Source organism: Amblyraja radiata, chromosome 13 (genome assembly GCF_010909765.2).
Source record: "Amblyraja radiata isolate CabotCenter1 chromosome 13, sAmbRad1.1.pri, whole genome shotgun sequence".
NCBI lineage: Eukaryota > Metazoa > Chordata > Chondrichthyes > Rajiformes > Rajidae > Amblyraja > Amblyraja radiata.
This window is the reverse complement of record NC_045968.1, coordinates 59,058,882-59,086,725: the sequence shown is the minus strand read 5'-3', so window position 1 is coordinate 59,086,725 and position 27,844 is coordinate 59,058,882. Positions and strand designations below refer to the sequence as shown.

Genomic DNA, 27,844 nt, shown 5'->3' with positions numbered 1-27,844 from the left:
TTACTTGCCCTGTCTATGTTGCCAGCACTGCAATACCTTTATCTATTTTACTTTAATAAACTTATGAACTGTTTAGTTCATATTATAATTCATACCAGAACTTATGAAAATGTTTATTGACATGATTGGTTTGGCAATTATAGGAAAGTAGAGCAGCACCACAATGCCCTAACTGTTCATCTCTTGAATCTCTTATTGAAACGTGGTTCACTTGGACAAATATTCCAAGTCTTGTGTGTAATTTCTTGCTTTGCCAAAATGACCATTTGTGTTGGAGATATCAAGTCCGCTTGATCACAAAGTAGCAGGAAATAACCAGCAAATACAGATTTGTCAACTTAACATCAACAGTTTTTTCTCGTGCATAAATTAGAGGCCTCAATATAATGTTCATAAGTTATAAGAGCAAAAATAGGCCATTCGGCCTATCAGGTTTACTCCGCAATTCAATCATAGCTGATCTATCTTTCCCTCTCAACCCCATTCTCCTACCTTCTTTCCCCACAACCCCTGACTCATCAAGATATATCATCCATCTTAAAAATATCCATTTTAAGTGATTTGATTTCAGATTCTAATGTTTATTACTTTTTCTTTCCTTTGTTTGCATTCTTCTTCTTGTCCTTTTTCCCTTTCTTGTCTTTCTTGGGAAACAAATTTTGAAAAGGTCCCAGCTCCTTCCGCACCATTAAGCCACGCCACCAGGCCTGCATCTGTGGATGGAGGAATGAAAACCGAATTAACATTGAATCTCTTGGGCATGATGTCTGCACTTATGGTGGATGGTGTTTCTTCAGCAGAGTATCGCATGCAAGAATATTTGTAAAAGTGGCAAATATCTCAAATAAAAGAAAGTTGAATGACTTGGGCTCGCTGTGGAAATTCAGATAATATTTTGGGTCAAACGTAGGCCCTTCTGCCTGCCTGTCCATGCTGACCAAGTAACCTCCACTAATCATGTTAACTGGTCTATGCCTTAGAGATTGAAGTACTGGTCCACGTACCTAAAAGTTCAGAAGGGTCTCGACCCGAAACGTCACCCATTCCTTCTCTCCAGATGTGCTGCCTGACCCACTGAGTTACTCCAGCATTTTGTGTCTACCTTTGATTTAAACCAACATCTTTCATATCTTAGAAGTTGAGAGTTTATGCCACCCTTTCAGGGTTCCAATCACCCTACAACCAATATCTCGCTTTGCACCTTCAATCTACGTGCTCTAGTTAGAAACCTGCATGAGCAGAGGTTTCTTACTGTTTACCCTATCTATGCCTCTGATAATTTTCGACATCAGTCATTTCTCAGTCTTCTCTGGTTGAATGAAAATATACCAGCCTATCCAGTCTACTGAAACATTTGATCCATGGCAGTTTCCTGGTGAGTCTCCTATTTGCCCTTTTCAGAGCAATCAATCATGAACTTTTTATTCTGCTTCAATACAAATCGCACACATGCATATGTAACCTGGTCATAGATTTGAGGATGACATTGTAATCTAGGTGTAGTGGCAATTGAAAATGGTTATCCTAGACATCAGGATCTAGATGAACTAGGAAAGTGGGCCAAGTAATGGCAGATGTAATTCAACCGACAGGTGGTCGGTACTGGGGCCGGTACCTTCACGTTGTATATTAATGATTTGTACGAGGGGATTGAAGGCTTTGTGGCAAAGTTTGCGGATTATACAAAAATAGGTGGAGGGGCAGGTAGTGTAGAGAAAGCAGAGACTCTGCAGAAGGACTTGGACAGGTTGGGAGAGTGGGCAGAGAAGTGGCAGATGAAAAATAGTGTAGCAAAGTGTGTAGTCATGCATTTTAGTAGTAGGAATAAAGGCATTAGACTATTTTCTAAATGGGGTGAAAATCCAGCAATCGGAGGTACAAACGGACTTGGGAGTGCTGGTGCAGGATTCCCACAAAGTTAATCTGCAAGTCGGACCGGTAGTAAATAAAGCTAACTCAATGCTAGCATTTATTTCAAGAGGGCTTGTGTACAAAAACAGGGATGTAATACTGATGGTCTGTCTATAAGGTGCTGGAAGACTGCATTTGGAATATTGTGAGCAATTTTGGGCACCATAATCTGAGGAAGGATGTGCTGTCTCTGGAGAGAGTCCAGAGGAGGTTTACAAGAATTATCCCAGGAATGAGTAAGTTAACCAATGATGAGCGTTTGTCGGCATTGGGCCTGTACTCGCTGGAGTTTAGAAGAATGAAGGGGGGCTTCATTGAAACATTGAATAATAGTGAAAGGCTTGGATAGAATGGATGTGGAGAGGATGTTTCCACTAGTGGGAGAGTTGAGGACTAGAGGTCATAGCCTCAAAATTAAAGGATGTTCTTTCGGGAAGGAGATGAGTAATTTCTTTAGTCAGAGAGTGGTGAGTGTGGAATTCTTTGCCACAGAAGGCTGTGGAGGCCAAGTCAGTGGATATTTGTAAGGCAGAGATAGATTCTTGATCGGTACAGGTGTCAGAGGTTATGAGCAGAAGGCCGGAAAATGGGGTTAGGAGGGAGAGATAGATCAGCCATGATTGAATGGCGGAATATATTTCATGGCCTAATTCTACTCCTATTCCTTCTGACCTTATGAAGTGCAAGCTTTTGCCTTTTTGTATCTTAAATCAGGATAAGACTTGCATTTTAAGTGGCAGGACAATGGAGTGTGTTGCAGAATTGCCTGAACAGGGCAACAAAGGTAGGCAGAGTGGTAAATAAGGCATTTGGAATGCTTTCCTCATTGGTCAGGGCATCTAGTGCAGGAGTTGGATATCATGCAGCTCGGGAGAGTTTAAACTAGAGGCAGGGGAGTGGGACCCAGAGTAATAGGGCAGACATTGGAAGGAGTGATGGAAAGATATAGGTTCAGTAACACTCAAAATATGGACAGGCAGGGAGAGGTGAAGGAATATAGTGAGGCTGATGGTCTGAAGTGTATATTTCAATGCAAGAAGTATTGTGGAGAAAGTAGATGAACTTAGAGACTGGATCGGTGTTTGAGTCAATTATGTTGTGGCCATTGTGGAAACGTGGTTGCGAGAGGGACACAACTAGCAGCTCGATGTTTCAGGGTCTCAACTATTCGGACACAATCGATTAGAGTGAAGAGGTTGCGCTACTAATTAGGGAGACTGTTAGGTGGCACTTGGAGAGTACATACTGGAGGATTCATCCATTGAGGCGACATGGGTAGAGTTTAGAAATTAGAAAGGTTGAAGCACTCTAAAGGGATTGCACTATAGGCCCCCCAATAGCAAGCGGGAGATAGAGGAGTAGATATGTAGATAGATTTCCAAAAGATGCCAAAGCAACAGGGTTGTCTTAGTGGGTAACTTTAACTACCGTTAATATTTACTGGGATTAGCTCAGTGCCAAATGCTTAGATGGGCAAAGTATGTGAAGTGTGTCCAGGAGGGTTTCTTGAAACAGTATGTGGATAGTTCAAGCCGAGAAGGGAACACACTGGACCTTGTGTTGGGAAAGGAGCCTTGCCAGGTGACTGGCGTTTCAGTGGAAGAGCATTTTGGGGATCATGATCATATTTTTCTAGATGATTCTGAACAGGGAGAAGGGTGGACTTTGCAGAAAGTACTAAACTCAAGTAAGGTAAACTACATTAGGCAGGAATTTGGAAGGGTACACTGGGAGAAATTGTTATCGGGGAAAGTCAATGTCTAGCATGTGGGGAGTTGTTTGAAGACCAGTTGATTGAATTTCAGAACCAGCATGTTCAAGTAAGGAAGAGGGATGACAATAGCAAAGTAAGGGAACCTTGAATGAACAGAGGTTGTAACTTTAGTCAAAATGAAATGCATGCAAGGATTAAGTGGATGGAATCGCACTGCACCTCTGAGAAACATAAAGAAAGCAGGAAAGAACTCGAGCGGGTGATTAGAAGGGCCACAGACACCATGAAATGGCTTTGTTGAGTCAGATTAAAGAAAATCCCAAAGCTTTTTATACCTATACTAGACCCAGTGCAGACCCGTTGGGTCTGTTCCCCCAATGTGCGGTTGTGGGGGGGGGATGCGGCATGCAGCATCACACACACTAACTATCCCCCCCGCACTCACGCTAATTACCCCCCTTGATATTATATTAATATTATTAATTTGCTCCTTTTACCCCATAACCACCCTGACGCATAGCCCCCAACTTGCAGTCACATCTAGAGAAGGAGGGGGGGCGGGGTTAGCGAGTGAGGGCAGAGAGAGAAGGGGCAGAGACAGAGAGAGAGACAGAGACACAGAGAAAGGGGCAAGAGGGAGAGGGGTGGAGAGGAGGAGAAGAGGGAGGGTGGGTGAGGGGGGAAAGGTGGGGGAGGAAGGGAGGAGAGAGAGAGGGTGAGAGTGAGGAGGAGAGAGAGGGGGTGCTGAGAGGGGGAGAGGTGGGGAGCAGGGAGGGGGATGGTGGAGGGTAGGGGGTGTGGAGGGGAGAGGGTTTAGGGGAGGGAGGGAGGGTGGGGGAGGGGAGAGAGGGGGAGGAGAGGGGGGGGAGGGGGAGGGGGGAGAGCTAGGGTGTGTTGAGAGGGGGGTGAGGTGAGGGGAGAGGTGGGGAGCAGGGAGGGAGAGGGAGGGTGGAGGGAAGGGGGTAGGGGTGTGTGGAGGGGAAGGGGGGTTTAGGGGAGGGACGATGGGGAGGGGATGGAGGGGAGAAAAAGAGGGGAGAGAGAGTGGGGGAGAGGAGAGGGGCGGAGAGGAGAGGAGAGGGGAGGAGATGGGGGGGGGGAGAGAGGGGGGAGAGAGGAGGGGGAGAGAGGAGGGAGGGAGGGGGGGGAGAGGGGGAGGGGGGGGGAGAGGGAGGAGAGGGAGGGGGGGAAGAGGAGAGAGGAGGAGGAGGAGGGGAAGAGAGGAGAGGAGGGAGGAGGGGGGGGGAGAGAGGAGGGGGGGGGAGGAGGGGGGGGAGGAGAGGGGGGAGAGAGGAGGGGGGGAGAGGAGAGGGGGTGATGGGGAGAGGGGGGGAGAGAGAGAGAGAAAGGGAGAGAGACGTGGGGGGGAGAGAAAGAGAGAGGGATAGGGAGAGAGATGTGGGGAGAGAGAGAGAGGGTGCCTTTTTACTTCAACCCAAACAATCATTTGCAAGCAGTGCTTTTTACCTCAAACTAACCATATTTTCATTTTCAAACCACATTATGGGTACTCACAGCTGTGGAGACATTTGTTCAGTGTTATTCAGAGCTCTGATTGAGGCACACCACTTGCAGAGACTGATTGAGGCACACCACTTGCAGAGACTGATTGAGGCACACCACTTGCAGAGACTGATTGAGGCACACCACTTCCTGGTTTTATAGTCCCTCCCCCTCCCTCCAGCAGGGGCAGCAGAGAGAATGGGGAATTTTGTAAAAACATTAATATCTCTGTCATTTTTCATCGACGGGAAAAATCCTCGGCACACATGCGGCGGAGGGGGGCTCTGAGCGAGGTGGCCAAAAATGACGGCCGTAGGTGGCGGCGTTCTCTCGGAAATCGCAGCACAGAAGGCCAAAAGCGGTCAAGAACAGAGATTTAGTAATATAGATTATAAACCTTGTATCCCAAAGATGATTGAGGTTAACGTATAAAGAACGTTTGAAGCTCTAAGCCTGGAGTTTAGAAGGATGAAAGAGGAATCTCCTTGAAATTTACCGGAAAATGAAAGGTCTAAATAGAGTGGATGTATAAAGGATGTGTAAGTCTAGAACAAGGGTGGGGAACCTGCAGCCTTCTAGGCCATTAAGTGCGGCCTTTTGAATGAATCCAAATTTTGTAATTGGCCAAATACAATATGTCACAAAATGGAGAATCTCTGTACAGGTGCACAACCTTTTATCCGAAGATCCAAATAACGAAAACCTCCGAATAGCGGCCATTTTTTCGGTCCTTGAAGAAAGGTCCTTGAAAACGTTCACCGAGGGCGGCCCGCAGAGGTGACAGCGGAACCTCCGGTCGGTCCTCGAAGAAAGGGGAACTAAATCCCCATTCATAAAAGAGAAGGTGAGGGTATATTGCGCGGGAGGGTTAATAATTGACAATATGCTGCTGCCTGCCCGCCGAGTTAAAAAGTTCCCACGGTAGACTCACGATACACAGTGTTTCGTGAGTCTTGCGTGGGAACTTTTTAACTCAGCGGGGCAGGCAGCAGCAGATTGTCGCTCCCTTCAGTTTCACCCCACCTACACCCCTCTGCTTCCCGGCCATGTGTGTGACCCCTTCCCTCCCCTCTCCAGCTCCCCGCCCATTGCACCGGCGCGGGGGCTTTGCACTGTCACCGGAGACGTCAGGACCAACGGGACACCGACCCCCAGGCCCACTGCAAGCACGGAGATCCCAGAGACCCACAGCCAGCAGCAGCCCAGCCCCGTTCCAACTCCAGAGGAAAACTGCAAACTGGCCGGAGACGTCAGGACCACCAGAAGCCGTTCCCCGAGCTGCGCCCCCTCATCGGGACACCGACCCCCAGGCCCACTGCAAGCACGGAGATCCCAGAGACCCACAGCCAACAGCAGCCCAGCCCAGCCCCGTTCCAACTACAGAGGAACCTGGGTTGCGGATGACGGGGCGCAGCTCGGGGCGTCGTAGGAGCCCATCGGGGAGCGGGTTCCTGTTGGTCTTGACGTCTCCGGCCACCTGCCATCCTCCGGGAACCGTACCGCCCTTGCAGGAGAGTGGGGTTGTTTGCAGTTGCAGAGGGAGGGGGCAAGGGCGGTACAGTTTCCAGTCTCAGCTCCAGTCCAGGGGGGTGGCCGGAGACGTCAGGAGCAACGGGACACCGACCCCCAGGCCCACTGCAAGCACGGAGATCCCAGAGACCCACAGCCAGCAGCAACTCCAGCCCAGCCCCGCTCCAACTCCAGAGGAACACGTAGGGGCAGAAGCTGATGGTGTGCAAGGTACGTCTTGTTCTTGGGGTGGCGGATGAGGGGGCGCAGCTCGGGCTGTGGGCATACTGCCACTTGTCGCCGTAGCGGCCCATTGGGGAGCGGATTCCTCTGTAGTTGGAGGGGGAGGGGGGTATTGTGCTGTTTGATCGCCCCCTGCTATCCCAGGGACAGGGAGACACAGCGGCTTTTTAGACTGGTGGGCAATCACTTCCAAAGTTCTGCCCACACAGTCAGTACACCTCTCCTACACTGCATTTCATACAAACATTTATTCTGCAAGAAAAGACGTTGAAGACTCAAACTCGCGACCGAGTTTACTGCCGGGATCAAGGCGCAAACTCGCGACCTTGCGGATATGAGCCGAGCACTCTACCACTGAGCCAGTCATTAAAATCTACGCTAAAAAAATTCCATTCCGAAGACCGACAAATTCTGAATTACGAAAAGTGTCTGGTCCCAAGGCTTTTGGATAAAAGGTTGTGCACCTGTATTTGCAAAGCCTGCTTGGGCTCTTTCTGTGAAAGTTGCAAGCTGTGAGTCACAGCGCCAAGGAGTCTGGACCCTAGATAGAAGTTGAGGATAAGGTGAGGTCCAGATGTCCTTCCTTTTGTTAATATGTATGAGGGTTTTGCAGAAGAGCTGAGCGGGTTTGCAAATGCATGATTAGGATGAATTAGCCCTCAACGTAACAGAACAACTTCACGCAATACTCCAAAAGGAAAATATATTATTCAATCGCTTTGGATGAATCAACTGATACTACTGATGGCGCAGGTTGTATAATTTATCAGGGCCATAACAGAAGATTTTCTTTGCTACAAAGAGTTATTCGTTTTGGGCACTCTTACGGGTAGAACACGAGGAAGAGATTTCTTCAACAACTTTCAAGATAAATGTCGTAAAGTTGGACTGGATTTGGTTAATTTAGTGAGTGTATGTACAGACGGTGCACCTTCCATGACAGAAAAACGCGAAGGGTTTATTGCACAGATAAAAAAGATATTATCAGATCCAGATGCTCTCATTTCTTTCCATTGTATCTACATCAGCAAAATCTCTGTGACACTTTGCAACAAGTTATAAGTATTGTTAACTATATTCGTGCAAATGCAACACGGCATAGTCAGTTTCGTAATATGCTAAAGTTGGACGATGAGGCATTCAGTGTGGATTTGCCGTATCAAAAGTGCGTTGGCTATCGCAGGGACAGGTGTTAGCAAAATGTTTAACTTTGCAAGAACAGATAGTTAAATTACATGAAGAACAGAATTAGCAATGTGAATTATTGAAAGAAGATTTCTATAGAAATACTGCATTTCTGTATGATATCATGTCAAAGCAAAACGACTTGAATGTTGCCTTGTAAGGTAAAACTAAATCTATATATGATTTGTGGCAAACAATTCAAGCATTGCGAAAAAAGCTATCTTTTTTCAAAACTCCTCTTCAAAATGAAATTTCGGACGAACATTTTCCCCAGTTAGTGAAGGTCATTGATGAGCAGGAGGATTCATGCAAATCATTTGAAGAATACGCAGCTGTTACAGACTTATTAATTAAAGAAAACAATGAAAGGTTCACTGACTTTGAGTATCATGACATCATACTCAAATTGGCATTTCAACCTCACCTAGTTGATGTCTCCAAGGCTTCTAAAGAACTACAGATGGAATTGATTGAGCTCTCAGAAGATGACATTTTAAAGTACTTATTTGACACAAAGATCCGATTGAAATTTGAAAAAATGCAATAGAATACCCACGTCTTCGGCAACATGCACGAAAAATGCTTTCTTGCTTTTCAACCACTTATTGCTGCAAATCTACATTCTCCAACCTAACCCAAATCAAGATGCCATTAGGGTCACAAATGACGGATACCCATCTAGAAGATCAGCTGAAACTGTGTACATCCATGCTGAAACTAAATATTCAAATGCTTACCCACAACAAGCAGTCAAAACAAAGTAATTAAAAGGTTAAAGAAGAAACTGCAGATGCTGGAATATCGAAGGTAGACAAAAATGCTGGAGAAACTCAGTGGGAGAGGCAGCATCTATGGAGCGAAGGAAATAGGCAACGTTTCGGGCCGAAACCCTCCTTCAGAGATTAACCTTTCAAATCTTAAAAGGTTAGTTAACTTTAGAATTAACAAAATGTTTTCATTTTCTTGATGTTAGTACATAGTAGTTAGATTTTTACAAAATAATGTACATTTTGAAGTATATCTAATTGAAGTTTCTTGGATGCGGCCTTATTAGATTACAGCATTCCATCATGAAAAAGTTCCCCACCCCTGGTCTAGAACCAGAGGGCACAGCCTCAGAATAAAAGGACGTGCCTGTAGAATGGAGATGAGGAGGAATTTACTTAGCCTAAGGGTAGTGAATCTGTGAAATTCATTGTTACAGACGCATGTGGAGGCCAAGACACTGGGTGTTTTTAAAGTGGAGATTGATAGGTTCTTGATTAGGAAGGGCGTTAAAGGTTACGGTTACGAGACAGGAGAATGGGGTTTGGACGGACAAAAAGCCATGACTGAATAGCAGAGTAGACTTGATGGCACAAATGGCCTAATTCTTCTATGTCTTGTCTTACAGTTTGAGGAAGTGGCATTGGGGATCATAGCAATCATGACAAATGGAAGTGCTGCCTGCCACACCGATAGCTTTGCGGCTTTACTTTTAAATCTTAAAAAAAAACAAATCCTAGAACCTTGGTTGCATTGAGATGTTGGGTCCTCTTCATCTGTAAGTATTGGAATACAGCAGAAACTCCCTGAAGGCCAATTTCGTCTAATGGCTTCTCCAATGGATTTCTGTCCAAGGATAGAATTTCCAGTTTTTGCAATTGATCCAAGTTTGCTGGGATAAATGATATTCGATTACAGTTCAGTAGAAGTTTCTGTAATCCTGTGGAAAAACAAAAACTTTAAACGGTACAAAAAGCTAATATTTGCTGCTTAAGAAGGAACTGCAGATGTTGGAAAATCAAAGGTAGACAGAAATGCTGGAGAAACTCAGCGGGCGAGGCAGCATCCAAGGAGCGAAGGAAATAGGCAAAGTTTCGGGTCTAAACGCTTCCTCAGACTGATGTGAGGGTGGGGGGGCAGGAAGAAGAAAGGAAGAGGTGGAGCCAGTGGGCTGAGGGAGAGCTGAAAACCGCTCCCTCTGTAACTCCCTGGTCAATTCGTCCCTCCCACTAGAACCACCCCCTCTCCGGGCACTTTCCCTTGCAACCGCAAGAAATGCTACACTTGTCACTTCACCTCTCCCCTTGACTCCATTCAAGGACTCAAACAGTCTTTCCAGGTGAGGCAGAGGTTCACCTGCACCTCCTCCAACCTCATCTATTGCATCCGCTGCTCTAGATGTCAGCTGCTCTACATCAGTGAGACCAAGCGTAGGCTTGGCGATCGATTCGCCAAACACCTCCGCTCAGTTCGCAATAACCAACCTGATCTCCCGGTGGCTCAGCACTTCAACTCCCCCTCCCATTCCGAATCCGACCTTTCTGTCCTGGGCCTCCTCCATGGCCAGAGTGAGGACCACCGTAAATTGGAGGAGCAGCACCTCATATTTCGTTTGGGCAGCTTGCACCCCAGCGGTATGAACATTGACTTCTCTAATTTCAGGTAGTCCTTGCTTTCTCCTCCCCTTCTCAGCTCTCCCTCAGCCCACTGGCTCCACCTCTTCCTTTCTTCTTCTAGTATTCTGTAATGATGCAGGATGAATGAATGATTTGGGTGTAGAGGACCCCTTAAATTTGGGTGTAGGGGACCCCATAATTTTTCAATTATACAGTTTGGATAGGATCGATTTGAATTTTTTTTGATCGGGGAAGGCTGTTTCCAAATGGTCTAATTTGATCATTTAACACTGAATTGCAATATTTCAATCCACGGCTGTTAATTAAATTAAAATGTCTAATTTTAAACTGTCTAATTTGGTGTTGAGTTGTAATATTTCATTCAACTGCAATAAACTAAATACAACTTAAAATAACTGGTTGTGAAGTACTTTATGTAAAGAAATTGTTCTAACTAACTTGGAAACGAGTACTTCGGCAAAGTCTTTCACCTTGTTTAATCTGATCCCTTCTGAATCTTTCCCCTCTTAACTTAAACCTTTGCCCTCTAGTTTTAGACTACGACCCAGGGATAAAATTGTGACAATTCACCTTATCTATGCCCCCTCATGATTCTATACACCTCTATAAAGTCGCCGCTCAGCCTCCTGTGCTCCAGGGGAAAGCATCCCAGACACAAACAATCTCCCAGATGTACTGGAGGACAGAGGATCTCAGGGGGTAGAGGAACTGAAAGAAATTTTCATTAGGCGATAAATAGTATTGGGTAGGCTAATGGGACTGAAGAATGATAAATCCCCGGGGCCTGATGGTCTGCATCCCAGGGTCCTCAGGAAGGTGGCTCTAGAAATAGTGGATGCATTGGTGATCATTTTCCAATGTTCAATAGATTCAGGATCAGTTCCTGTGGATTCGAGGATAGCTAAAGTTATCCCACTTTTCAAGAAAGGAGCGAGAGAGAAAACGGGGAATTACAGACCAGTTAGCCTGACTTCGGTGGTGGGAAAGATGCTGGAGTCAATCATTAAAGAGGTAATAATGGGGCATTTGGATAGCAGTAAAAGGATTAGTCCAAATCAATATGGATTAATGAAAGGGAAATCATGCTTGACTAATCTTCTGGAATTTTTTGAGGATGTGACAAGTAAAATGGATGAAGGGGTGCCAGTGGATGTAATAAAATTGGATAGTTATATGGATGGGAAAGGAATGGAGGGTTATGGTCTGAGCGCAGGTATATGGGACTAGGGGAGATTATGTGTTCGGCACGGACTAGAGGGGTCGAGATGGCCTGTTTCCGTGCTGTAATTGTTATATGGTTATTATTATATGGTTAATACACCTAGACTTTCAGAGGGCCTTTGATAAGGTCTCGCACGGGAGACTGGTGACTAAAATTAGAGCACATGGTATTGGGGGTAGGGTGTTGACATGGATAGAAAATTGGTTGGCAGACCGGAAACAAGAGTAGGAGTGAACGGGTCCTTTTCAGAATGGCAGGCAGTGGCGAGTGGAGTGCCGCAAGGCTCGGTGTTGGGGCCGCAACTGTTTACCATATATATTGGCAATGGCAGTGTGAACTGTGAAGAGGATGTTAGGAGGTTGCAGGGTGACCTGGACAGGTTGAGTGAGTGGGCAGATGCGTGGCAGATGCAGTATAAAATAGATAAATGTGAGGTTATCCACTTTGGCGGCAAAAACAAGGGGGCAGATTATTATCTCAATGGGGTTAGGTTAGGTTAGGGGGAGGTGCAGCGAGACCTGGGCGTCCTTGTACACCGGTCACTGAAAGTTGGCGTGCAGGTACAGCAGGCAGTGAAGAAAGCTAATGGAATGTTGGCCTTCATAACAAGAGGATTTCAGTATAGGAGTGAAGAGGTTCTTCTGCAGTTGTATAGGGCTCTGGTGAGACCACATCTGGAGTATTGTGTACAGTTTTGGTCTCATAATTTGAGGAACGACATCCTTGTGATTGAGGCAGTGCAGCGTAGGTTCACGAGATTGATCCCTGGGATGGCGGGACTGTCATATGAGGAAAGATTGAAAAGACTAGGCTTGTATTCACTGGAGTTTAGAAGGATGAGGGGGATCTTATAGAAACATATAAAATTATAAAAGGACTGGTCAAGCTAGATGCAGGAAAAATGTTCCCAATGTTGGGCGAGTCCAGAACCAGGGGCCACAGCCTTAGAATAAAGGGGATGTCATTTAAGACTGAGGTGAGAAAAAACGTTTTCACCCAGAGAGTTGTGAATTTATGGAATTCCCTGCCACAGAGGGCAGTGGAGGCCAAGTCACTGGATGGATTTAAGAGAGCGTTAGATAGAGCTCTAGGGGCTAGTGGAGTCAAGGGATATGGGGAGAAGGCAGGCACGGGTTATTAATAGGGGACGATCAGCCATGATCACAATTAATGGCGGTGCTGGCACGAAGGGCCAAATGGCCTCCTCCTGCACCTATTTTCTATGTTTCTATGTATCCAGTCTCTCCTTATAGTCATAGCGTGTGGAAACATGCCCTTTGACCCAACTTGCCCACACCAACCAACAACAGATCCCTTCTACACTAGTCCCACCTGCCTGCATAGAAAGTACTTACTGAATACTGGAAAATGTGAATATTATTGCTAGGTACTTGACCAGTGTGGTCATGGTCAGTCAGAAGGTATGTTTCCAGACTACACTGGTCTATGATACTATTTCCAGAAGCTGTATTTAGCCTGGCAGTTCTGAATTTCTCAAATATTACTGATATTTATTCTCTGAATTGCTCTTTAATTGCATTGAAGAATTATCTCCACTTCCTGAGCTATCCTCAGCCTGCCATGAGGGGGACAGGGAACTCTCTACCGTGTATATCTGATATTGAGTCGGGGATCTCGAGCAGACGGTTTTCATGACAGTCCAGCACGGTCAGGTTCTGTAGAGTCCCAATAGTTGATGGCAAGTGCTCAATCTGATTGTTTTCGATATGCAATTCCTTCAGGTTCTGCAAACATAAATAATGAGTTTAGGCTGCAGTTAGATTGACTAAGGTCTCGGAACAATTAAGCATTACTATTCTTTTTGCTTACCAAACAGACTAGTCCAAGTTGGTAAAAATGATTCTGTTGGAAGCTTTAAGGATCCCCTGAAAGTAGATATTCTCTAAGTTTCACAGTGGCTGGAAACTTACAGAAAGGCCCCTTGTCAATGATGGCTCTTTAGTTATGATTGTTAAAAATTGGCTGTAATTTTTGGTATGTTAAACCTATGATGAAAATTGCACCCAAGCCTCATGCGATCCTCCTCAAATATTTTTGAAAAGTCATCAAAGGTTTTGCCAGTAACTCTGTTTGGACATGAAATCTGTGCAGCAGCCAACAGCCACTAATAGTTGCATCAAAAACTGTCATAGTGGAGCAATCACATGGGGAGGTGCAGACACAGCAATCTCCTGTGTGTGTGTGACCACCAACCCCCACATCCAACCCAATGGTGTCCCCTATCCTGCATGATCCCTCTATGGGTTCATCGAAAAGGAAGAAATCGCAGCTTGCAGCTGTTAAATTAACTGGGTAAAGAGGCTGTGGGCAGTGAAAGGACGCCATGATCCAGTTTCTATTATTTTAAGTACTGGAAACTGATATGCTGTGGGCAAGACATCAGTGTTAGACTGAAGGTAGACACAAAATGCTGGAGTAACTCAACGGGATGGGCCGCATCTCTGGAGAGAAGGAATGAGTGACGTTTCTAATCGAGACCCTTTTCAGACCTCCATTAGACAATAGACAATAGGTGCAGGAGCAGGCCATTGGGCCCTTCAAGCCAGCACCGCCATTCAATGTGATCATGGCTGATCATCCCCAATCAGTACCCCGTTCCTGCCTTCTCCCCATATCCCCCGACTTCGCTATTTTTAAGAGCCCTATCTAGCTCTCTTGAAAGCATCCAGAGAACCTGCCTCCACTGCCCTCTGAGGCAGAGAATTCCACAGACTCACCACTCTCAGTGAGAAAAAGTGTTTCCTCATCTCCGTTCTAAATGGCTTACTCCTTATTCTTAAACTGTGGCCCCTGGTTCTGGACTCCCCCAACATCGGGAACATGTTTCCTGCCTCTAGCGTGTCCAAACCCTTAACAATCTTATATGTTTCAATGAGATACCCTCTCATCCTTCCAAACTTCCAAAGTGTACAAGCCCAGTTGCTCCATTCTCTCAGCATATGACAGTCCCCCCATCCCGGGAATTAACCTTGTAAACCTACGCTGCACGCCCTCAATAGCAAGAATGTCCTTCCTCAAATTAGGGGACCAAAACTGCACACAATACTCCAGGTGTGGTCTCACTAGGGCTCTGTACAACTGCAGAAGGACCTCTTTGCTCCTATAATCGATTCCTCTTGTTATAAAGGCTAACATGCCATTCGCTTTCTTCACTGCCTGGTGTACCTGCATGCTTACTTTCATAGACTGATGTACAAGGACCCCCAGATCCCGTTGTACTTCCCCTTTTCCCAACTTGACGCCATTTAGATAGTAATCTGCCTTCCTGGTTTTGCTACCAAAGTGGATAACCTCACATTTATCCACATTAAACTTCATCTGCCATGCATCTGCCCACTCCCCCAACCTGTCCAAGTCACCCTGCATTCTCATAGCATCCTCCTCACAGTTCACACTGCCACCCAGCTTTATGTCATCTGCAAATTTGCTAATGTTACTTTAAATCCCTTCATCCAAATCATTGATGTATATTGTAAATAGCTGCGGTCCCTGCACCAAGCCTTGCGGTACCCCACTAGTCACTCTGAAAGGGACCCATTAATCCCTACTCTTCGTTTCCTGTCTGCCAACCACTTCTCTATCCATGTCAGCACTCTACCCCCAATACCATGTGCCCTAATTTTGCCCACTAATCTCCTATGTGGGACCTTATCAAATGCTTTCTGAAAGTCCAGGTACACTACATCCACTGGCTCTCCCTTGTCCAATTTCTTAGTTACATCTTCAAAAAATTCCAGAGATTAGTCAAGCATGATTTCCCCTTTGTAAATACATGCTGACTCGGACCGATCCTGTTGCTGCTATCCAAATGTTCGGCTATCTCATCTTTTATAATTGACTCCAGCATCTTCCCCACCATCGATGTCAGGCTAACTGGTCTATAATTCCCTGTTTTCTCTCTCCTGCCTTTCTTAAAAAGTGGGATAACATTAGCTACCCTCCAATCCACAGGAACTGATCCTGAGTCTATAGAACATTGGAAAATTATCACCAATGGATCCACGATTTCTACAGCCGCTTCCTTAAGTACCCTGGGATGCAGACCATCAGGCCCTGGGGATTTATCAGCCTTCAGTCCCATCAGTCTATCCAACACCATTTCCTGCCTAATGTGGATTTCCTTCAGCTCCTCCGTCACCCCAGATCCTCTGGCCACTACTATATCAGGAAGATTGTTTGTGTCCTCCTTAGTGAAGACAGATCCAAAGTACCTGTTCAACTCATCTGCCATTTCCTTGTTCCCGATAATAAATTTACCTTTTTCGGTCTTCAAGGGTCCAACTTTGGTCTTAACTAATTTTTTCCTCTTCACATACCTAAAGAAGCTTTTACTATCCTGCTTTATATTCTTGGCTAGCTTACCTTCGTACCTCATCTTTTCTCCCCGTATTGTCTTTTTGGTTATCCTCTGTTCTTTAAACATTACCCAATCCTCTTGCTTCTCGCTCATCTTTGCTATGTTGTACTTCTTCGCTTTAATTTTTATACTGTCCCTGACGTCCCTTGTCAGCCATGGTCGTCCCTTTCTCCCCTTGGAATCTTTCTTCCTCCTAGGAATGAACTGATCCTGCACCTTCTGTATTATTCCTAGAAATACCTGGCATTTTTGTTCCACTGTCATCCCTGCTAGTGTATCTTTCCAGTCAACTTTGGCCAGCTCCTCCCTCATGGCCCCATAGTCCCCTTTATTCAACTGCAACACTGACACCTCCGATCTACCCTTCTCCCTCTCCAATTGTAGATTAAACCTGACCATGTTATGGTCACTGCCTCCTAATGGCTCATTAACCTCGAGGTCCTTTATCAAATCCGGTTCATTACATAACACTAAATCCAGAATTGCCTTGTTCCTAGACTGAGATCGTGACCTGATGCTATCAGTTTTAAAGTAGTTGTGGAGAAGGATAGGACTTATCCACAAGCTAAGGTCCTAAATTGTGGCAAGGCTGGTTTTTATTTTTTTGAGTCAGTACTTAGAACGTGCAGAGGTCAATTGTGTGAGTCTGTTTGCTTCTGAAGTGAGATAACAAGACTACATGCAAGTTCTGTTTAGGTGAAGGGCAAGTCTGGCAAGTTTTGGGATTCTTGGTTGATGAAAGATGTTGAGGCTCTGGCCAGGAAAAAGGAAGCACACATCAGATTTAGGCAGTTGGTATCAAGTCAATCCATTGGTGAGTATAAGAAATGTAGACAGGCACTTATGAAGACAATGAGGGCAAAACAAGGTCATGAAGTGAATCAGGCAAGTGGGGTAAAGAATAATCCTGATTCTACAGGTAAATAAAGAGTAAAAGCGGGAAAGGTACAGAGAAGATTTACGAAGATGTTGCCAGGACTAGAGCGTCTGAGCTATAGGAAGAGGTTGAGTAGGCTGGGAATCTATTCCTTGGAGCACAGGAGGATGAGGGTTGATCTTATGGGGGTGTATAAAATCTTGAGGAATAGATCGGGTAGATGCACAGAGTCTCATGCACAGAGTAGGTGAATCGAGGACCAGAGGACATAGGCTTAAGGTGAAGGGGGAAAGATGGGAATGTGATGGGTGACTTTTTCACACATAGGGTGGTGGGCACATGGAACAAGCTACCAGAGGAGGTAGTTGAGACAGGGACTATTCCAACATTTAAGAAACAGTTAGACAGATACAGTGCATGGATGGGATAGGTTTGGAGGGATATCGGGTAGGTGGGACTGAGCCATGTTGGCCAGTGTGGCAAGTTGGGCCAAAGGGTCTGTTTCCATACTGTATCACTCTATGACTCTAAAAGGATGGCTAGGAACAGATCGGTATGGTCATCTTTGGGTAGAGCCACAAGACACACAGGGATATTAAATGAACTCTAATCATCAGTTTTTAACTGAGAAGATCATGTCAACTTAGGAATTGAGGCATTTAAGTTGTGATGTCTGAGTTGTGATCAGTATTTCAATTACCAAAAAAGCTGGTATTGGCTGATTTAAAGCACAATAAGATGGATACGTTCCCAGGGCCAAGTGCATCTTTGGATCCTGTGTGAAGCTTGGGAAGAAATAGTGGATAAAGTGAACAGTCACACAGATTCCAGGGTATATGATTTATAAAAACTAGAGTGTGGTCCATATCTGGAACAAGCTGCCAAATACAATTGCGACTTTCAAAAGACATTTGGACATATGGATAGGGTTTAGAGAGAGATTGGTGAAGGAAGCAAAGAACGACACAGGAATAGGCCCTTCTGCCCACAATGCCCTTGTCAACCATGATGAACAAAATGTAAACAAATGGGACCGGTATATGCAGCTAGGATCAAGTGTATCCTTGGAGGAGTTTCGGGAACTGAGGAGTATAATTAAGGAGGAACTCAGGAGGGCAAAATAGGACCAGGAGATAACTGGCAGATAATATTAAAGAAAATCATAAAAGATTTAATGTACACATTACGGGAAAGCAGGTAACTAGAGAGAGAATAGAGTCCCTCTGAAACAAAGGTCATCACCTCTATGTGGAGGTGGAGGTACAGGGGATGGACAAGGTCCTCTGAGTATTTCTCTTTTTTTTTGCAGGACATGAAGACAGGGAACTTGAGACAGTGAATGGAGGTGTCTTGAGGACAATCCGTATAACGGTCAAAGATGTGCTGGGTGTCCTAAGGCATATGAAGGTAGGTAAACCTCCTGGGCCTGATTTGATATATCCAAAGAACTGAGGGAGCCTAGAGAAGAAATGGCAGAGGCCCTGGCTGAGATATATGATCATCAATACACACGTGTGAGATGCCAGAAAACTGGGGCTGGCTAATGTCGTGCCTCTATTTAAGAAGGGCTGCAAGGAACAGCCTAGGGACTTGACCAGTCAGCCTAACATCTGAGGTAGACAAGTTACTGGAGACCATGCTGAGGGATTAGATGTATATGTGCAGTTGGATAGGATGGGATGGATAAGATCATGACAGGAATAAATGGAGTGAATGTGCAGTCATTTACCCATGATACTGGAATAAAGAACCAGAGGCTATAGGTTTTGCAACCTAGACTTGCTGAACGTATTTCTAAACACTTGAGCTCGGTCTTCCTAGGCCTACGGGATCTCTTGGTTGCCAACCATTTCAGCTCTCCTTCCCATTCCCATGCTGACCTTGTGATCTTGGGCCTCCTCCATTGCTAGTATGAGGCCACACGCAAAGTGGAGGAACAGCACCTTGTATTTCGTTTGGGGAGCATACAACCCCCGGTGGTATCAACATTGATATCTCTAATTTTAAGTAACTCCACTTAGTCCTCTCCCCCCCTTGCTCTACCCTAGTTGTTTTATCCATGTGCGGACCTGGTGCCGACGTACGAGAAGCCGAAGCAAAGAAGTTGAAGCCAAAGAACCGAATGGAAACGAGGCCGAAACGCTAACAAACCAAAAGAGTACGAAGCTGAAACGCCAACGAACCGAAAGGATGGGACACCTAAATGCAAACTAACCGAAAGGGCGGGACGCCTAAAAGCCAACTAATCGAAAAGCTGCGTCGCCTAAAAGCAAACTCACCGACTGCCACACAACAGAAAAGTCCAATAACGGACTTGATGTTGCCGGGGGGCGGGACTTGTCAGCGATTGGTCCAGACCCCCGCGTCCATCACATCACTGTGAAGGCATGAACATTGCCCCAAACCTCCGCTCCACCCGACCCACAGCCCGTGGAGGGTGGCCGTGGGAGAGTGGGGGCTGTCCCGAGGGAGCGCACCTTCGACCGCTTTCAACTTGGTGCTTGGGTTTAGATTGCCCAGTCACCTCAAAATGACCCCTACGGTCCCGTCTCCCCCTTCTCTCCCTCCCCTCTTCTTTCTCTCCTCCTCACTCCACTCTTCTCTCTCTCCTCTCTCCTCTCTCTCCTCTCTCCTCTCTCTCCTCTTCGCTCTCTCCCCCTCTTTTTCCCTTCTCTTTCCCTTCTCTCTCTCCTCCTTCTCTCTCTCCTCCTCTCTCTTCCCCTCCACTCTCTCCCTTCTCTCTTCCCCTCCATTCTCTCCCTTCTCTCTCTCTCTCTCTCCCTTCTCTCTCTCTCCCTTCTTCAGAGATTTACTCTGCCCCGAGCCGTCTGTCCCCGTGGCCGGGGTGGGGGTGAATCACCCGGTGTGGGTGTCAGGGTCCGGGGGTGGGAGGGAATCACCCTGGTATGGGGGTTGGGGTCCGATGGCGGTGCATCAGTGACTCTGGGTGGGGAGGGGGAGAGGGGGGAGAGAGAGAGAGAGAGAGAGAGCCACGTGGGGGTCATTTTTCCACACAAGCCATAGGTGACTGGGCAATCTGAACCCAAGCACCAAGTTGTGCCGAAGAGGGGGCTGCCGAAGGTGTGCATCGCTCGGGACAGCCCCCTCTGCGGGCTGTGGGTCGGGTGGAGCGGAGGTTTGGGACAATGTTCATCCCTACACAGTGATGTGATGGACGCAGGGGTCTGGACAAATCGCTGGCAAGTCCCGCCCACTGGCAATTTCAAGTCCGTTATTGGATGTTTCTGTTGAGTGGCAGTCGGTCCTTTGGCTTGTAGGCGACGCCACCATTCGTGTAGGTGGCGTTTCGACAGAGCAGCCATTCGGTGAGTTTGCTTTTAGGCGATGTAGCTTATCGGTTAGTTGGCTTTTAGGCGTTCCACCCTGTCGGTTAGTTTGCATTCAGGCCTCCCATCCTTTCGGTTAGTTGGCGTTTTGTCTTCCTACTTTCGTTTTTTTGGCGTTTCTGCCTCGTTTCCATTCGGTTCTTTGGCTTTGACTTCTCGTCCGTCGGCGCCACGTCCGGGTACCATTTTATCAGCTCCACAGTTCTATTGTTTTCCTCTTGAGATCACATGTTCCCTAGCCAACAACCTGCTCACCAGGTACCACCCTGCCTGAGGCCAATTGTGGCTGGCCCTAAGTGGTTCTGGTCTTTTCTTGCCTGCAGCTATTCACCCCTCCCCCACTCTTTACTTCCAGTCTGAAGTCACGTCATCCATCCTTTTTCTCCAGAGATGCTCCCTAAACCGCTAAGTTGCTCCAGCACTGTGTGTCTATCTTTGGTATAAACCAGCATCTGCAGTTCCTGTTTATACAAAATCATTCTGTTTGATGGCTTCCTCAGTTGCTTTTCTGGATTCCCAGATATTTTTGTTGGATCCTTGAACTAAGAGAGCAAGAGGGGAAAAAAACATAAATTTCTCAGAATTGCTCCAACGCTATCCAGCTAGGACTGGTTGTGCCACAGCCTTAGAAGTTACTCCAAGTCTTCTGCCTCTTACCACAAGTTGAGAGATCTCCTGGGGAATATGGATCAATTTCATCCCATGATCTTGTCCCAAGTATAATTTCTCCAGAGAATTAATGAAGCAAATCTCTTGAGGAAAGGCTCGGAACCTGTTTCCAGTCAGACCAAGAATCTTCAGCTTAGTCAGGTCCTTTATTTTTGGAGCCACCTGCAAATAACATGAGCATTTAGTTGTTGTGCAGAGCTGTGAGGAGTGCAAATATTGCTAGTACCAGTGGCGGACTGGGTCTAAAAATATTGGTTGCCAGGAGACAAAGAGGGTCCACCCACAACTACAATGCTATCATTTAACAGGGGCCCACTTGCCATCACTTGCTATCACTTCATCAGAGGCCCACTTGCCATTGGGCAAGCTGACACCCTGGCCAGTCCGCCACTGGCTAGTACCATTGTTTTTACAGAATGTTAAACCTCCTAGAATATAAAGTTATTTTCTGATGGAGGTTAGAATTCCAATTCAAATTGGATGGTGGATACAAATATATCATCAGAGGTTTTTAAATAGAAATGGATAAGTGGCATCCAAGGCACACAGCATAGAAACAGGACCTTCAGACCAACAAAGATGCTCCACTTAAAGTAGTCCCATTTGCCTGCATTTGCCCATATATCTCCTAAATCTTTTCTTGCATTGCACCTAGCCAAATGATTTTTTAAATGTTATTGAACCAACCTCAGGTACATCCTACTTTCTAGCAACACATTCCATATACCACCACCCTTTCCTCTTGGGGTCCTATTAAATTTTTCCCCTGTCCCCTTAAACCTGTGTCATAGAAACATAGAAAATAGGTGCAGGAGTAGGCCATTCGGCCCTTCGAGCCTGCACCGCCATTCAATATGATCATGGCTGATCATCCAACTCAGTATTATGTACCTGCTTTCTCTCCATACCACCTGATCCCTTTAAGCCACAAGGGCCACATCTAACTCCCTCTTAAATATAGCCAATGAACTGGCCTCAACTACATTCTGTGGCAGAGAATTCCACAGATTCACCACTCTCTGTGTAAAAAATGTTTTTCTCATCTCAGTCCTAAAAGATTTCCCCTTTATCCTTAAACTGTGACCCCTTGTTCTGGACGTCCCCAACATCGGGAACAATCTTCCTGCATCTAGCCTGTCCAACCCCTTAAGAATTTTGTAAGTTTCTATAAGATCCCCCCTCAATCTTCTAAATTCTAGCGAGTACAAGCCGAGTCTATCCAGTATTTCTTCATATGAAAGTCCTGACATCCCAAGAATCAGTCTGGTGAACCATCTCTGTACTCCCTCTATGGCAAGAATGTTTTTCCTCAGATTAGGAGACCAAAACTGTACACAATACTCCAGGTGTGGTCTCACCAAGACCCCGTACAACTGCAGTAGAACCACCCTGCTCCTATACTCAAATCCTTTTGCTATGAATGCTAACATACCATTCACTTTCCTCACTGCCTGCTGCACCTGCATTCCTACTTTCAATGACTGGTGTACCATGACACCCAGGTCTCGTTGCATCTCCCCTTTTCCTAATCGGCCACCATTCAGATCATAGTCTACTTTCCTGTTTTTGCCACCAAAGGGGATAACCTCACATTTGTCCACATTATACTGCATCTGCCATGCATTTGCCCACTCACCCAACCTATCCAAGTCACCTTGCAGCCTCCTAGCATCCTCATCATAGCTAACACTGCCCCCCAGCTTCGAGTCATCCACAAACTTGGAGATGTTGCATTCAATTCCCACATCCAAATCATTAATATACAGTGGCTTGCAAAAGTATTCATACCCCTTGAACATTTCCGCATTTTGTCACGTTACAACCACAAACGTAAATGTATTTTATTGGGATTTTATGTGATAGACCAACACAAAGTGGCGCATAATTGTGAAGTGGAAGGAAAATGATACATGGTTTTCAAATTTTTTTACAAATAAAAAACTGAAAAGTGTGGCGTGCAAAAGTATTCAGCCCCCTTTACTCTGATACCCCTAAATAAAATCCAGTGCATCCAATTGCCTTCAGAAATCACCTAATTAGTAAATAGAGTCCACTTGTGTGTAATCTAATCTCAGTATAAATACAGCTGTTCTGTGAAAGCCTCAGAGGTTTGTTAGAGAACATTAGTGAACAAACAGCATCATGAAGCCCAAGGAACACACCAGACAGGTCAAGGATAAAGTTGTGGAGAAGTTTAAAGCAGGGTTAGGTTATAAAAAAAATATCCCAAGCTTTGAACATCTCACGGAGCACTGTTCAATCCATCATCCGAAAATGGAAAGAGTATGGCACAACTGCAAACCTGCCAAGACATGGCCGTCCACCTAAACTGACAGGCCGGGCAAGGAGAGCATTGATCAGAGAAGCAGCCAAGAGGCCCATGGTAACTCTGGAGGAGATGCAGAGATCCACAGCTCAAGTGGGAGAATCTGTCCACAGGACAACTATTAGTCGTGCACTCCACAAATCGGGCCTTTATGGAAGAGTGGCAAGAAGAAAGCCATTGTTGAAAAAAAGCCATAAGAAGTCCCGTTTGCAGTTTGCCACAAGCCATGTGGGGGACACAGCAAACATGTGGAGGAAGGTGCTCTGGTCAGATGAGACCAAAATTGAAGTTTTTGGCCTAAATGCAAAACGCTATGTGTGGCGGAAAACTAATACTGCACATCACCCTGAACACACCATCCCTACTGTGATACATGATGGTGGCAGCATCATGCTGTGGGGATGCTTTTCTTCAGCAGGGACAGGGAAGCTGGTCAGAGTTGCTGGGAAGATGGATGGAGCCAAATACAGGGCAATCTTGGAAGAAAACCTGTTAGAGTCTGCAAAAGACTTGAGACTTGGGCGTAGGTTCACCTTCCAGCAGGACAACGACCCTAAACATACAGCCAGAGCTACAATGGAATGGTTTAGATCAAAGCATATTCATGTGTGAGGATGGCCCAGTCAAAGTCCAGACCTAAATCCAATTGAGAATCTCTGGCAAGACTTGAAAATTGCTGTTCACAGACGCTCTCCATCCAATCTGACTGAGCTTGAGCTATTTTGCAAAGAAGAATGGGCAAAAATGTCAGTCTCTAGATGTGCAAAGCTGGTAGAGACATACCCCAAAAGGCTTGCAGCTGTAATTGCAGCGAAAGGTGGTTCTACAAAGTATTGACTCAGGGGGGCTGAATACTTTTGCACGCCACACTTTTCAGTTGTTTATTTGTAAAAAAAATTGAAAACCGTGTATCATTTTCCTTCCACTTCACAATTATGCACCACTTTGTGTTGGTCTATCACATAAAATCCCAATAAAATACATTTACGTTTGTGGTTGTAACGTGACAAAATGTGGAAAAGTTCAAGGGGTATGAAAACCTTTGCAAGCCACTGTATATTGTAAATAGCTGGGGTCCCAGCACTGAGCCTTGCGGTACCCCACTAGTCACTGCCTGCCATTCTGAAAAGGACCCGTTAACTCCTACTCTTTGCTTCCTGTCTGCCAGCCAGTTCTCTATCCACATCAATACTGAACCCCCAATACCGTGTGCTTTAAGTTTATATACTAATCTCTTATGTGGGATCTTGTCGAAAGCCTTCTGAAAGTCCAGATATAACACATCCACTGGTTCTCCCTTATCCACTCTACTAGTTACATCTTTGAAAAATTCTATAAGATTCGTCAGACATGATTTACCTTTCATAAATCCATGCTGACTTTGTCCAATGATTTCACCACTTCCCAAATGTGCTGCTATCCCATCTTTAATAACTGACTCTAGCAGTTTCCCTACTACCGATGCTAGACTAACTGGTCTGTAATTCCCCGTTTTCTCTCTCCCTCCCTTTTTAAAAAGTGGGGTTACTTTAGCTACCCTCCAATCCTCAGGAACTACTCCAGAATCTAAAGAGTTTTGAAAAATTATCACTAATGCATCCACTATTTCTGGGGCTAGTTGTCCCAGCGGACTTGTGTCCGCTAGTTCTTGATTCTCTTACCCTGGGGAAAAAGGCTCAATTCATCTCATCTATTCCCCTAAAATAGACACAAAGTGCTGGAGTAACTCAGTGGGTCAGGCATCTCTGGAGAAAAGGAATAGGTGATGTTTCGGGTCGAGACTCTTCCAAAGACTGTGAGTCAGGGGAGGGAAACCAGACTTATGAAATGGTACAATGAGCCCACAATGGTCCATTGTTGGCTGTGCAGGAGGTGATAACAAAATGATAGTGAAATTAGCAGAATGGCAAGGGTGGGGAGGGATGGAGAGAGAGTGAATACAAGGGTTACTTGAAATTAAAGAAATCAATATTCATACTGCTGGGTTGTAAGCTCCCAAGTGTAGTTCCCTTATGACTTTATTATGACATCTATTCTCCTTGTGACTTTATACATGTCTATAAAACCACACCTCAGTCTCCTGGGCTCCAAATAATAAAATCCTAGACTGCCTAATCTTGCCCTAAAATCTTGGCAACATCATCATCGGGACGACAGATGGCACAATGGGCTAAGTGTTCGGCTGGCAACCGGAAGGTAGCCGGTTCGAATCCCGCTTGGAGTGCATACTGCCGTTGTGTCCTTGGGCAAGACACTTCACCCACCTTTGCCTGTGTGTGAATGTGTGTAAATGTGTGTGAGTGATTGGTGGTGGTCGGAGGGGCCGTAGGCGCAGATTGGCAGCCACGCTTCCGTCAGTCTGCCCCAGGGCAGCTGTGGCTACAGAAGTAGCTTACCACCACCGAGTGCGACTGAGGAGTGAATGAATAATGCGATGTAAAGCGCCTTGAGTATTAGAAAGGCGCTATATAAATCCCATCCATTATTATTATTATTATCATAATTCTTCTCTGCCCTCTTTCCAGCTTTATGGCATCTTTCCTGGAGTAGGATAGCTAAAACAGAACACAGAACTTCAAATATGGTTTTGCCAATGCCTTACACACTGCAACATAACATCCCAACCTCTATGCACAATTCTCTTTAAGAAATATATTGCTGAGTTTTGGGGAGGTAACAGGGGTTGGGAGGTGGTAGTTTAGAGTTGGACTAATTTGAACCAATAGTTACAGCACCCTGCGTGTGTACAAATTCCCCACAGATCCCCTATAATCCACCTTCTTCCCACATTATAGATATGCTTGATTTGTGCACCCCACAAAGGGAAAAAGATTCCTATTATCTACCCCCTCACTTTTTCTATAGTCTTATGCTTTGAAATAAAATGTGAGGTGATCTAATTGAAATATATAAAATTCTTACTGATCAATACAGGATAGAATGCAGAGCTGATATTTCTTCTGGATGCGTATCTAATAGTGTGGAAATAGGCCCAACTTGTCCATGCCAACCAAGATGCCTTTGGCGCATATCCCTCTAAACCTTTGCTATCCAGGAGTCATAATTTTAAAATATGGAGTCGGCTATTCAGCAGCAGAGATGAGAGGACATTTCCTCACCCAGAAAGTATGAAATAAGGGGATTAGAGGTCGCGGCTCAGACCATATTGTCAAGGGGCATAGAGTTCATGCGAGAATGTTGTAGAGGTAATATATCAGGCATGACCTTTTGAATGAAAGGAGGCAGGTATAAGCAGCCACATGACCTGCTCCCACTTCTATTTCTTACATTCTTATAAACTCTTACACCATCTCTGACAACCTGTCCTCCACTCTGGTTCTGTCCCTTTCTGGTGCTCCATTCCACCCATCCAGTGCTTCATACTTATAGTGTCAGGTTCTCTGATACTGTGCACCTTTTTCTACCTCACACGGTCTCTCGCATCCTTTCTCCAACTCCTGCTTTGAATGCTCAGGTATGAAGACTTGTACCTCTTTTAGTTTACTGTCATCCAGTGACAGCATCTCCAACTGGACCAGGTCACAGATTTGCATTGGAAAGTACCTAAGAGGATTTTCACTGAGGTCCAAGAGGTGAAGATTTGTTAAATTGGAGAAGCAACAGCTTAGTTTCTTTAACTGTGTGTTTTTTAGATAGAGGAGTTGTAAGCTGTCTGCCAACTGGCACACAGCTGTTGGAAAAGCATAGAGTTGATTATGAGAGAGAGCTAGTTCAACCAAATTGGCGGGGAATGCAGTGAGATTGCGATGCAACCTATTTCCGCTAACATCTAATGCACAGATGTTTAGACATTTTCCCAGGGAATCGGGAAGGTCGCTCAACTGGTTATCACTTAAGTATAAATGCTTTAAGTTTTTTAGAGAATTGATATCATCGGGAAGCGAATGCAATAAATTCTGCCTCAAATTCAAAACTTCCAGCTTTGGCAGGAGGCAAAATCCCCGTGGCAAGCTGCACAGATGGTTGTTGTCCAGGTGGAGTTGTTGCAGTTTGGTCAGGTTCCTGATTTCCCAGGGTAAGGATGTCAGACGATTGCCTGATAACCCCAGCAGTCGAAGATGATGCAGCTTCTTACAGATCTGGGCTGGAAGCTGCACTAAGTTCAGATTGGCCAGGCGTAGTTCCTGCAATGCATGCAGATGGCACAGGGTGTTTGTGGGGATTCCACAATCCAGTGGATTGTCACTCAGGTCCAAACTCTGGAGTTTTTGGCAGTTCTCGAGCTGATCACAAATGCAACCCAGTTTGTTGTTGTTCAGGTACAAAACCCGGAGTCTCTGCAGCAAACCAATCTCAGGTGGAATCTCCTCGATCTGATTGCCCTCCAGGTGCAACTCTTCCAGGTATTGCAAACGCAGGATCGTAGGCGGAATCGAGTGCAGGTTTATGCCACCCAGATCCTGAAACAATATGTGGCCCTTCAGCAACTGCACAACATCTGGGCCGGCTTCAGAGGCACCCAACAAACATGGAACATCTGGAATATTGAATTCTGCCTGATTATTGCACCGTCCCACTGTCGACATCTGGAAACAGA

General features: G+C 45.6%; 1 protein-coding gene across 2 annotated transcripts; it reads right to left on the bottom strand.

Annotated features, from left to right (window-relative positions):
* Positions 1 to 91: 91 nt before the first annotated feature.
* lrriq4 (leucine rich repeats and IQ motif containing 4) lies at positions 92 to 27,844 on the bottom strand. Of its 2 annotated transcripts, XM_033032175.1 has the most exons (5): positions 26,778 to 27,844; positions 20,949 to 21,122; positions 13,296 to 13,434; positions 9,574 to 9,770; positions 92 to 713 (listed from the first exon to the last, which is right to left on the bottom strand). In XM_033032175.1, exons 1-5 carry the CDS (start codon positions 27,831 to 27,833, stop codon positions 585 to 587), a joined length of 1,695 nt encoding a protein of 564 aa, XP_032888066.1. In that variant the 5' UTR covers positions 27,834 to 27,844; the 3' UTR covers positions 92 to 584. The 2 variants fall into 2 exon arrangements, with proteins under 2 accessions (XP_032888066.1, XP_032888067.1); XM_033032176.1 differs by lacking the exon at positions 20,949 to 21,122.

Coding starts and splice junctions, on each gene's coding strand:
- lrriq4 (XM_033032175.1), bottom strand. CDS start 27,833: ATGTCGACAGTGGGACGGTGCAATAATCAGGCAGAATTCAATATTCCA. Junction 21,123..26,777: donor ATGACAGTAAACTAAAAGAG/GTACAAGTCTTC, acceptor TGTTATTTGCAG/GTGGCTCCAAAAATAAAGGA. Junction 9,771..13,295: donor CTCAATATCAGATATACACG/GTAGAGAGTTCC, acceptor GTTTTTCCACAG/GATTACAGAAACTTCTACTG.